The sequence below is a fragment of the Zeus faber genome (assembly GCF_960531495.2).
Source record: "Zeus faber genome assembly, chromosome: 21".
Taxonomy (NCBI): domain Eukaryota; kingdom Metazoa; phylum Chordata; class Actinopteri; order Zeiformes; family Zeidae; genus Zeus; species Zeus faber.
The window spans coordinates 290,385-303,578 of NC_137208.1; the positions used below are offsets into that span (position 1 = coordinate 290,385).

Below are 13,194 nucleotides of genomic sequence, written 5' to 3' on the forward strand. Positions count from 1 at the left end.
GTTACAGTGGTACAGTGTGTTACGGTGCATTACAATGTGTTACAGTGTTTTACAGTGTGTTATCATGTGTACACTGTGTTACAGTGTGGCAATGTGTTACAGTGTGAAACACTGTGTTACAGTGTGTGACAGTGTGTTACAGTGTGTATAGTGTGTTAAAGTGTTACATTGTGTACAGCGTGTCACAATGTGAAACAGTGTGTTACAGTGTTTATAGTGTGTACAGTGTGTTACAGTGTTACAATGTATTACAGTGTGTTATAGTGTATTTTACAGCGTGTACAGTGTTACAGTGTTTTACAGTGTGTTACAGTGTTGCAGTGTGTTGCAGTGTGTTACAGTGTGTTACAGTGTGTTACAGTGTTTTACCGTGTTTCAAGGTTTTACAGTTTGAACAGTGTGTTACGGAGTGTTACAGTGTTACATTGTGTTATGGTGTGTTACAGTGTGTTACAGTTTTACAGTGGGTTACAGCGTGTTACAGTGTTAGAGTGTTTTACAATGCGTTACAGTGGTACAGTGTGTTGCAGTGTGTTACAGTGTGTCACAGTGTTACAGTGTGTTACAGTGTTACAGTGTTTTACAGTGTGTTACAGTGTTTTACAGTGTTACAGTGTGTGTTAGTGTGTTACTGTATTGCAGTGTGTTTCAGTGTGTTAAAGTGTTACAGTTAACAGCTAACCCTAACCCTAACCCTAACCCTAACCCAGTGTTTTACAGTGTTACAGTTTGTGTTACAGTGTGTTACTGTATTGCAGTGTGTTTCAGTGTGTTAAAGTGTTACAGTTTGTTACAGTGTGTTACAGTGTTACCGTTTGATACAGTGTCACCACAGTTTGTGTAACAGCATGTTACAGTGCTACAGTGTGTTACAGTGTGTTACAATGTGTTACAATATGTACAGTGTGTTACGGTGTGTCAATGTGTTACAGTGTGTACAGTTTGTTAATGTCTGTCAGTGTGTTATCATGTGTACACTGTGTTACAGTGTTGCAATGTGTTACAGTGTGAAACAGTTTGTTACAGTGTGTTACAGTGTTACCGTTTGTTACAGTGTCACCACAGTTTGTGTTACAGAATGTTACAGTGCTACAGTGTGTTACAGTGTGTTACAGTTTGTGTTACAGTGTTACAGTGTGTTGTAGTGAGTTACAGTGTGTTACAGTTTTACAGTTTGTTACAGTGTGTTACAGTGTTACCGTTTGTTACAGTGTCACCACAGTTTTGTTACAGCATGTTACAGTGCTACAGTGTGTTACAGTGTTACCGTTTGTTACAGCGTCACCACAGTTTGTGTTACAGCATGTTACAGTGCTACAGTGTGTTACAGTGTGTTGCAGTGTGTTGCAGTGTGTTACATTGTGTTACAGTTTTGCAGTGTGTTTCAGTGTTACAGTGTGCTACAGTTTTATAGTGTGTTACAGAGTGTTACAGTGTGTTACTGTATGTCACAGTGTTTTACGGTGTTACAGTGTGTGTTATAGTGTGTTACAGTGTGTTGCAGTGTGTACAGTGTGTTACAGTGTGTTTTCTATGGAGGACATGGACAGAGAGGAGAAGGTCATCATTTGCTTTGAGCAAAGACAGTACTTCAAGCAGAATACTGCACTCTTCCAGAAAGGAAGACAACGTGTTTCGAGAAGGAGCCCCATCTATAGGCTGGACCAAACAATACATAATGGCATTGTGAAATTGGGAGGAAGGATAAGCAAATGTGCCTTACCTGCGAAACGGAAAAAACCTATGATCCTCCTAAAACAACTCACATCTCCACAGTGATATTGAGACACATCCATGTGCAGTTTGGTCACCGAGGGAGAAGTCATGTCCTCTAGACTCTGCCTATGGTTGTGGCGGCCTTTTGCAAGCTCCGCAGCAAGGAAGATCGTTAAGAGCTGTCCACATTATCGTGTCTCCTGATCTACGTGCCTTCACCCACATAGGCATTGACTGCACCAGATCGTACAGAGGTGATGCAAGGCCGCACCCATGTGGAACGGTATCTTCACTTGCCTGGTGAGTGGAGCGGTGCATCTGGAAGTCGCTAGCCACTTAGATACGGATTCCTGTATCAACACCTTGGGCATTTTCATTTGTAGCAGAGGCTCAGTGCTAGGAGAAGCTTTCGATGAACTGGATAACAAAGATATTCAAAATGCACGACTGAAATGATGAGGTAAAATGGATGTTCAACCCTTCCTCTGGAGGCCAACGTGGAGGATTATGGAATAGGCTGATTAAAACAATGAAAATAATTGAAAACAATTTTCTCTTCAGTCGTCAAAGAGCAAACACTGGGTGATAAGGCTTTGCAACTAATGATCCTAATGACTTAGAACCACTTGCTCCAAATGATCTGCTTCCGTTGAGAGGAAAGCCAATCATGCCACCAGGTTTATTCAATAAAGGAGACTTGTACTCACAAAGGAGATGGAGGCAAGTACAGTACATTGTTGGTCTCTTCTGGGAGAGGTGGATGAGGGAATATCTTCCATTGATGCAAGAACAGAGCAAATGGAACCACCCAAAGAGAAACTTCACGGCTGGAGACCCTGTTGTCAATGTCGATGACACAGCTCCAAGAGATTGTTGGGTGGTGTAGCCAGGAGCCGAAGGTCTTGTCAAGACTCACATTCTACAGAGTCCTATCAACAAGCTCTGTTGGCTTCTAGAGGGACATGACTGCTTCCATTGAAGACACAATGGTACACAGATCTGACCGTCCTGTTGATACTTGGAATGATCCCTTTTACTGACTTACACTCATGGACTGTTGACGACATGCACCACTTTATCATACATCATACACATTATATAATAATGTGTATGATGTTGTAAGACGCCCCTCTGTGCCCATTTTGTTGAATTGCAGAAGTCCAAACATAAATAACAGGAAGTGAAGCCTTGTAGGAGGAGTCTGAGCAGGCCTGGGTAAAGGTCATCAGACAGGTGGACAGTGAGTGAGCCACAAGTGTACGTACCATTTCTTGTTGTTTTATTTGCTTTATTTCTCTCACGTTGGACAGTGGATTTGATGTTCAAACTTAAAGGACAATAAATCCATAATTGTGTTACAATGTTTCCGTGGATGATAAAGCTTTAGTGTCAGAAAGCCTTGCCTTGCTTCGACGGGGCCTGGTTGTTTGGGGAAGAAGCTACTACAAACCACGCCCTGGTCCCGGTGCCATGGCTGTTACCATGGAGACCACATGGACCACACCCTAGTCCCGGTGCCACTCGGCTAGCAGCTGCTAATGCTCACAGCTAATCATGGTTAGCACTTAGCACATGCTTGTTTCCGTTGTGATAATCAATATTTTCTTTCTCCCTTCCTCCCTCCTTTCTTTCTCCCTATCTTCCTCCCTCCCTCCTTTCTTTCTCCCTTCCTCCCTCATTTCTTTCTCCCTCCCTTCCTCCCACCTCCTCCTCCCTCCTTTCTTTCTCCCTTCCTCCCTCCTTTTTTTCTCCCTATCTTCCTCCCTCCCTCCTTTCTTTCTCCCTTCCTCCCTCCTTTCTTTCTCCCTCACTTCCTCCCTCCCTCCCTCCCTCCTCCTCCTCCCTCCTTACTTTCTCCCTATCTTCCTCCCTCCCTCCTTTCTTTCTCCCTTCCTCCCTCATTTCTTTCTCCCTCCCTTCCTCCCACCTCCTCCTCCCTCCTTTCTTTCTCCCTTCCTCCCTCCTTTTTTTCTCCCTATCTTCCTCCCTCCCTCCTTTCTTTCTCCCTTCCTCCCTCCTTTCTTTCTCCCTCACTTCCTCCCTCCCTCCCTCCCTCCTCCTCCTCCCTCCTTACTTTCTCCCTTCCTCCCTCTTTTCTTTCCCCCTCCTCCTACCTCTTTCTTTCTCCCTCCCCCCTCCCTCCTCCCTCCTTTCTTTCTCCCTCCCTTCCTCCCTCCTTTCTTTCTCCCTCCATTCCTCTCTCCCTCCTTTCTTTCTCCCTCCCCCCTCCCTCCTCCTCCCTCCTTTCTTTCTCCCTTCCTCCCTCCTCCATTCCTTCATCTCCAGGATTATCTGACAACTCACATGTACAGCAACGCAGCCAGAGTCGATCTGTGGAACAAACTGTCTGAGGTACCAACCTGTCTGTCTGTCTACCTGTCTATCGCTCTCACACAGTCCCCATTTCTCTCTCTCTCCCGCCCCATTTATCTCTCCCAGTCTCAGTCTCTCTCTCCCACCCTGTCTTTCTCTATCCCTGTCTCTCTTTTGCTGTCTCTCTCTCTTCCCGTCTCTCCATCCCTGTCTCTCTCTCTCTCCCTCGCCATCTCTCTCTCCTTCTCAGTCTCTCTCTCTCAGTCCCTGACCTGTCTGTCCCCCCTCAGGCTCTGCGATGGGCGGGTCGACAGGTGGATGTGCAGCAGATGATGGAGGGCTGGACGCTGCAGATGGGATACCCTGTGGTGACCGTCAGCAAGACTGACCCGCCTCACCTCCCAATTGGATACGTCTCCATCAGCCAGGAGCACTTCCTGTATGCGCAGGAAGTGGGCGCCGGCAACAGCAGGTGAGGCCACGCCTCCATTTTCTGGTACCTGAGCACTGCAGCAGGTTCATGTTTCAGCTTCAGTGGAACGGCAGCGTGGAGGGGGGGTGAAAGTGGAATCAAACGCTGACAAGTCACGTGTGTGTGTGTGTGTGTTTGTGTGTGTGTGTGCATCGAGGCTGAAGGGATGGATGGATGAAGGAATGGATGGATGGATGGACGGATGGATGAAGGGATAGATGGATGAAGGGATGAAGGGATGGGTTGATGAAGGGATGGAGGGATGAAAGGAAGCCTAACCCAATTACCCTGACCCAAGAAAGGTGTGGCTGCTTAAAGCACATGGTGAGATAGTGTATAGTGAAATGAAAAAAGTGCCCACAATGACAGAGGTGAGGAAGGTGAGGAAGGTGAGGGTAAGATACAGGATAGTGCAGCGCTCACTGTTCCTCATCTAAGGTGAAAAAGCAGGAGCAGCTCGGGGGCTAATAAGATGACGTGAGGGTTAGGGTTTAGCTGACTGAAAAGAGAATTGAGAAGGAAAAAATCAAAGAACAAAAAAAAAAGATGCCTAATCCAATGGGAGATTGTTAGCTGGATTTACAATTGTGGTTTCACACATTGAGCGTGTGCCAGAAAACCTACAAACAATGGTGGAGTACTGGTGTGTTTACCTGTGGCTAGTACTGTTCGTACTGTAGGTTTAGGGTGACCACACTCTCAAACCCCCATCAGCAGCAGGTTACAACCCCCCATCCCCACACTCAGTCAGGATAGGAGCCCTGTCATGACATGTGCTACCCCAGGGGTGGGCAAACTTTTTGGCTCAGGGGCCACATTGACTTTTAAAAGTTGACAGAAGGGCAGGGTCAGCACAAGATGCATACATATCAAACATAAACAGAAAAAAAGCATTACATTGTTAATACACTTACCTTTTAATGGGAACAGTGTTGATCACCCATTTTTGCCAGTGCATCGAAGTCTGGTGTTAGTTTTGTTGTGGCAATTCGCAGAACAGATCTGAGGTGTTCATCACTCAACTGGGATCTGTGGGGTGCTTTGTTGATGTTCATCACACTAAAAGTCTGTTCACACACATACGTAGAGCCAAACAACACCAGCATCCTCTGGATGTTTTGAAATTTGGCTGCGCTTAATGAAGCATAAAACTCATCCAGTGGCACGGTGGCGCAGTGCATTGCACTGCTGCCTCACAGCAAGAAGGTCCTGGTTTCGATTACCGCCTGGGGCGCTGTTGGCACCGTGCTCCGGCGGGTTATCTCCCAAATAGGAGCCTTTCTGTGTGGAGTTTGCATGTTCTCCCCGTGCTCACATGGGGTTTCCTCCAGCTCACGTCAGTAAGGACCCCCACCAAAAACATGCACCCATCATTGTCTGACCAGCAATGGACATTTATCACCTGGTCCCCGGGCGTGTCCACGTATGCTGCCCACTGCTCCTGGCTGTGCTCCTGGAGGAAGGACAACACAGGATGGGTCAAAAGCAGAGAATCCATTTCACCGGCCACCATCAAAAGCATGTGCGTGTGTGTGTGTGTGCAAGCATGTGTTATAGTGTGGTGTGTTGTGTGATGAATAAAGACTGTTTCATCTTTCTTTCAATCTAAAGAGAGTTGAACTTCTCCTTTAAGACGGTGTCACATTGGAGATCAATCAGTTCCAACTGCAACTCCTGTGGCGCCGTTTCAGGTTCTTGTGAGAAGGGACATGACACCAGCTGAAGTGACTTGTCAATTTTTCCAAAATCAGAGAACCAATGGCAGAATTCTTCATGCAGGTCATCCAGTGATTTCCTGTATTTTTTCACATGTTGCAGGGCCTCTTTCAACATAGCCAGTGTGGGGAAATGAGCGAATGACTTGTTTGGCATTTGCTTTGAGAATAAAGCTAGCTTGGTTTTGAAGGCTCTGACGTTTGTATGCATTTCATGCACAAACTGGTCTTTCCCTTGTAGCTTCACGTTCAGCTCATTCATGTGTGTCAGTATGTCCACAGCAAAAGCGAAATCACAAATCCAATCTGTGTCACTCAGCTGAGGAAACTTATCAGTGTTCTCAAGTTGCTCCAAAAATTAGATAATCTCCTGTTTGAGCTCCCACACTTGTTGACATACTTTCCCCAAACCTAACCCGCGGACATTAAAATGGTAAAGCAAGTCCCTGTGATCAGCGTCAGTTTCTTCAAGAAACTTAATAAACTGACGACTGAAGAGAAGTCCCCTCGCTCAAATAAAGTTTTCCTGAGTTTTACAACTGGCTTCACCATGTGGTCAAGCTGCAATACGGATTCACACAGTGCTTCCTGGTGAATTATGCAGTCTAGGAAAATTAGCTCCTGCTCAGAGTTTTCCTCTTTCACCCTCTCCTGGATTCTTTTGAGCAGTCCATCTGTGGTAACGTTGGCGAGCGTACTCCAAGGTAGCTTGTGCCTCTTGATGACCGCCGACACACTGTCATACAAGTCCTCTCCCGGTGTTTTCCCTTTTAGGGATTCCATGGCCAAAAACTCCTCCGTTTTCTCAAAATTGTCATTAATCCCTCTGATAAAAATTAAAAGGTGTCCTTTATGTCATTACTTTCATCCAGTGCCAAAGAATATAATGTAAATGACTCCGCTTTTTTGTTTAGTCTTCGTCAATTAATTCAACACGGCGAGTCACTGTCCTGCGTGATAAGCTAATTTTTTCAAATTTGTTCTTGCTCTCAGGACACAAGATACCTGCTGTCTCTACCATGCACTCTTTGAGAAACTTCCCTTCGGAGAAAGGCTTGCTGGCTTTTGCTAATTTGAATGCCAGCAAATAACTTGCCTTCGTGCTGGATTCTTGGATGGCAGTTTGTCCGATAAAGGTGTTTCGCTGAGCCTGCAAGCCAGCTGCCAACCTCTGAGTGGTAGCCGTCCGTTCTTGCGTTGATTGGTTGTCAGCGTAATTAGCATGCTTGGTAGAAAAGTGAGGGCTGATGTATTCCTTTAAAACAGCAATTGTTTCTTGGCAAATAAGACATACAGCCTTTGACAAGACTTAGGTAAAGTATTTCGTTGTCCATTCCTTATTAAACACTCGGCACTCACTGTCGACTTTTCTTTTCTTCGGCCCACTCATTGTTGCAGATGGGTTCAGAGTAGTAGCAGAGTAATAACAGAGAGTAGCTCTGGCTCCGCAAAATCAATTCACTGCGCCTAATGCGCCACCTGGTGAAACGCCAGGCATTACAGGTCAAGGTCAAATGAATGCAGTCATAATTATGAATTCTGTACCAATCTTCGGCAGGCCGGATTAAAAAGACCAACGGGCCGGATGTGGCCCGCCGGCCATAGTTTGCCCACCCCTGTTCTACCCGCTCCTGGCTAATACCACCTAGCCTCCTCTCTAAAATAAACTGATGTCTACAACCCATCGACGTCAGTGTCTCTGTGCCGGAGGGCCCTGAAAACGCAACTTGAGTGGCATGTGGTAGGCAGAATTACCACAGAGTGATTTGGGTTCGACTTGCTTGGAGGATTCGCACCCCCACATCCACAATTTTAACTGCAATTGCCAACAGCACACATTGAGCACTGGGATTTTCCGGGATGGCGGGTCGCTTGTGGGTTGTGTGGCGGCGTGGTTGGCTGGAGGGGCAGCCGGATGGGCCCCCTGCCAGCTGGGCTCGAGCCCTGGCGGCTTGCGCCTGGTGGTTTCTGGTGTGCTCTGACCTTGCGGGGCTGCAGGGAGAGCCATCAGGTGCCTTCCAGGTCCCCTGGGGGTCTGCTTGCTGTTGTGGGTGTGGGTTGGGGTGCGGGGGGCGGGAGGCGGCTGTTGGCAGTTGGCCACGCTGTCCTCCATCTGAGGACAGTCGTGGCGGTTGTGGTCGGGCCGGCCGCAGGTCCCTGATTTGCTGCAGCAGCACCGCCCTGGGAGCTGAGGGGGGACAGAGAGGGGACAGCACCACAGAACCTGGCTACTCCGGTCCTGGGGATGGACGTAGTGCCCCCTCGGACATTCTCCTCCAAGGCAACTTGATGGGCTGCGGACCCGACGAATCCCGCGTGGGTCCTGGGGTCGGACGCTGGTCTGATCCTCCAGCCACCTCCCGGTCTGTGGTGGCGGGCTGGCAGCTGCTCACACCATGCTCCGCTGGTGAGGATGTGCCCCATCTAGCAGCGGAGGTAGTCCCGCTCCTCAGTCTCTGTTCAGGCGCCACTTGTGGGAGTTCCTGCCCACAGGTAAGGGTTTAGGGAGGGAGACGGAGTCTTTCTGGACGTGGTGGGCCAACATGGGGAGAGTTTTTATTGTCCACTTTACAATAATGTACGCTGGCCACAATTATATATAACAAATGACCAATCAGTGCTGATTCAAGGCAGCTTGGCGGCCGCGGGGAAGGGAACCGTGAGTGAGTGGGGATAGGGGTTTTACCTGCCACTTGTTAGACCAACCTACGAGCAACAGGTATGCAGCCACTCTGACCGAATCACCTAGATCCAGGTCAGGTGTGGCTGCTCAAACCACACCAACCCCACACCACAGATGGTTCTCCAAAGAAGGGATTGGTGGTGGTTGTGTGTAACAAGAAGCTACGCTCTGGTCATTCCACAGGTCATCAACAGGACAGAGTTAGTTCAGCAGTTGTTGTTAATTGAAGAATGAATAAAGAATTGCATTGCAGGTTGACAACTTCAACTTTACTTGTAGACTAACTCTGTCCTAGATGCAATGGAACAAATACTGTGTGTTGTATGCCAAGCATGCTGACGGCACAGGTTAATTTAAAACCAAAAAACACACCAATTTTAACTGGAACTCACACTCTTCCCAACCCGAGCCGAGCGTGGCCCCCATCCCCGCAAAAGGGGAGCAATTTCAGAAAGAATCCGCAGTAAGAGAGAGTCCCTCTGTCCGCTCCAAACCTGCCCACCTACTTCCCCGGAACATCAGAAACCTGTAATACGTACTTAACATGACTAATCTGGACCATGTGTATTGCTATATTTTTATTATTATTATGTTTATTGTGGTGAAAACCAAAACAATTTGGTAGTGTTGAAAAGCGCGCATGGGCGCGGTACATTTGCCGCCGGCCCATGAGAATGCGGACAAACTATTTTCAGAAGTGATCTGCTCTGCAGCTGAGCAACAGCAGGAAACGGACTAAATTAAATCCATTTAAATACATCTTGAATAAAAACACACTTTTAATTTACTTTGTTTGGAGAAAAGAGCACTCTAATCTGAGTCGTGGCTCTGCCCCCCCCCCCCAATTTAAAATTTTTATATATGTTTGATATTCACACTTATGTGTTTTTTTTCAGAAGAATATTGAAACTTGATTTTTGGCCAACGTTGACAGGCCTAGTATTAATACACTGCACAACTACAGTTGTGAATCCACCTCTCCGTCTGCGATTCAAAGTACTCAAGATGAAGCAACACACATGTTCCCAATGTTCTTCTGGGCTGTTTGAGAGCGTCTTGAATCCCTTTTGCATTCTCTTGTGGATGGAGACATTTTCATAAACACCATTTATGTGGACAGGAACTTTTTTGAAAATAGGGGGGAAATATACATTTTCAGAAATACCCATATCGTGTGGACGACGGCCAAGTTTGAGCTTTTTAATGTTGTTTTTAGGAATATTTATGCTCCGACCACGGGGTTAGATGTGGTTCAGTTTTTAAACAGGGTAAGCTCTGTCTTATCTAGCTGTAACCCAGGTGACTATTTTGTGGAGAAGATTTTAATTGTACGTCTAATGATGGTTTAGATAGGAACCATGTAGAACCTCACGCTGTCTCTAAACGTGTGATGAAACAACTGATGGACACCCTTTAGTTAATGTTTGGAGAAGATGCTCTGTGTACATGAGCACACAACAGAGATAATTTTATTTCTCTGTTCAGATTGGATAAGTTTTATTGTTCTAAACACCATTTAAACATTTTTAAAAGTTGTATGTGGTTAAGGAGGGAGACACAGAGACTTGTCCCAGCGAGAATCCGCACTGGCAAGTGGTCAAGGGCCCCAGGATTGATGGACTTCCAGTGGAATTATATAGAACGTTTTGGAGTCTTTTAGGTGAGGATCTTTTAACAGTATTTCATGAAAATTTAAATAATTTGCTTTTACCAATGAGCTGCAGGAGAGCTGTTTTAACACTTCCCAAATAAGAAGATCTAAAAAGTATTAAGAACTGGTGTCCAGTCTCTCATCTTTCTATTGACTACAAGCTCCTGTCCAAAGCCTTCGCCACTCGGCTGAGGGAGGTGATGGAGCAAGTTATTCAGAAGGAGCAGACATGCTGCATGCCTGGAAGCTCCATCAGTTACAATGAATCATTCGTTCCAGACATTTTGGACATTTGTAGTTCTTTGGGCATTGATACTGGTCTGATTGGATCATTACCTGTGGAAGGTTTTGAAGAGTTTTGGTCTCAGGTCTTATTGAAGATGCAGGTGTTGTAACAAGACATTGAGAGTGTGATGAAAATGAATGGGGGGGCTCAGTCCACCTTTCAAAACAGAAAGAGGGATAAGACAGCTGTTCACTCTCCTGGATGTTGAGAGCCCATGTTCAACAAAATCCACTCCTGTATTGAAGGTTTGATTTTAATAACTTAAAAAAAAAAAGCACATTTTATCAGCATATGCAGATGACATTTTTGTTATTGTACAAACCCAACTGGAGATAAATTCATGAGATTAAATTGTTAAAAGCTTTGGGATCATTTCAACTGCCAAAGTAAATTGGGTAAAGGGTGAAGCACTGGCAGTTGAAGGATGGCGCTTCCCAGTTGTCCTAGTGGGATAACATTGAAACGAGGTGACCTGAAACACCTGGGTGTCCATCTTGGGGAAAAAAGATTGGGTAGAGAGAAGATGGAAGGTAAGCTTGCAAATAGCAAACAATTGCTACCGCAGATCTCATACTGAGGCAGAGCTTTCATTAATTATCATTTGGTTGCCTCAGTATTATGGCACAACCTGTGTTCAACCCCCGGCTGGGCTGTTGCCATCATGGTCAACTTGTTTTTAGGGGACAAGTTCCTTTGGGTCCCACAGAGTGTCCTTTTTATGCTTAAGGGGGGGGGGGGGGGGGCACAGCCTTGTTCATTTAGCCAGCAGAGTGGCCTCTTTGAGGAAAACAATTATCCAACGATACCTGACAGGAACAAATTATATTGTGTGGAGAGATGCAGCAAGCACCATAAACGTTAAAGCAGCACTGTGTAACCTTTGGTATATGGGGTTTGGCGCCCCTAAAGTTTCTGAGTGCAATTGCACTTTTTCCGGTGCCTGAAAATTATTCATTTTTACCGTAAAAATGTCAACCTTATCGGTCACGTTTCATTTTTTCATTTTTTTTTTTTTAACTGTGCTGTCAGCATTCTGGGCATACAACACAGAGTATTTGTATGCATCCAGGACAGAGTTAGTCTGCAAGTGGAGTTCAAGTTCTCAACCTGCAATGCAACTCTTTATTAATTCTTAAATCATCAAGAACTGCTGCAATAACTCTGTCCTGTGGATGACTTGTAGAATGACAAGAGCACAGTTTTGGTTATGGAGAACCACCACCAACCCCCCTCTTTGGAGAACTATTCATCAAGTTTGGATATATAAACAACTGATCACTACTCCAAGAGGGGGAGAATCACCACGGTGAGACAAATAAACATAGAAACAAACATTAACACAAAAACATAAAAATTGGATGACAACTGGTCACGTGGCCTCTTCCTGTCATAATTATGGCAGTAAATGAGGGAGGAAAGTAGAGGAATGCAACCAGGAGGGTGCTGTGGTGCACTCGAAGCAGGTGTGGGTGTGTGTGTGTGTGTGTGTGTGTGTAAGATGTCCACCGGTGAGTGTACATGACTTATCCCCATTAGTACTGTTGTGTACGGCTGCAGGAAAGCCCAGAGTACCCTGCCCTGCGGCCACAGAAGACCCCCGGGTCCCCAGAGAAGACAGAAGACCGTGGAGCAACCCCCACGCCCAGCCCCGAGGAGCATGACCCAGTCCAGGGAGAACAAGTAGACCCCGCACCCCCGGGGCACACACATACAACCAACCCCCAGGTGCAGGCACAAGATGCAGCTGCCAGGACAGAACCCGACCACGGGCACAAGGCATCGACTGCAGGCCTGGATCCAGACCCCACGGCAACAGACCGACACCCCGCCCGAGCAGCCCGCCCCACGGGCGAGCCGGCAGGACCCCCATGCCCACCCGCGCCCCGCACAAGGGGGAGGCCTGCCCCACTGCAGTCAACCAGATGCCCCACCTGCCATGTAGCAGCGTGTGCCCAGCACGGGGCACCTCGATGTTACCCCCCCGACCGAAGCTTGCAGGCCTCCAGGTATACAGGCCCTCCGCCATCCCCAGCACCCGGGGCGCCCGCCGCAGAGAAGCCGCGCTGCAAAAGCAAAAGGCCAACAACTGCCACCCACACCCACAATGGCAAGCAGTCCCCCCAGGGGCCCTGGAAGGCAACCGTCGGTGCTCTCTGCAGCCCCACCAGGTCGCAGCACATCCCAAGCCACCAGGCACAAGCCGTCAGAACTCCAGCCAGGCCAGGAGGGGGGGCTCACCCGACCGTCCCCTGGTCAACCATGCCCCCACACCGATCCGCCAGTGACCGGCCACCCCAGAAAACCCCAGTGCTCAATGTGAGCTGTTGGTTATTGCAGTTAACATTGCGGGGTTGGGGG

At 47.3% G+C, this 13,194-nt stretch overlaps 1 protein-coding gene across 1 annotated transcript in view; it reads left to right on the forward strand.

Moving 5' to 3' along the window:
* LOC307246363 (thyrotropin-releasing hormone-degrading ectoenzyme-like) overlaps positions 1 to 13,194 on the forward strand; it is a gene marked incomplete at its 3' end in the record, with an annotated part of 90,115 nt that overhangs the window by 48,717 nt on the left and 28,204 nt on the right. Inside the window, exons 9-10 of the mRNA XM_080022282.1 lie at positions 4,003 to 4,068; positions 4,320 to 4,501. Of these exons, the coding sequence (XP_079878408.1) occupies positions 4,003 to 4,068; positions 4,320 to 4,501 (248 nt within the window). The remainder of the gene's footprint in view (positions 1 to 4,002; positions 4,069 to 4,319; positions 4,502 to 13,194) is intronic.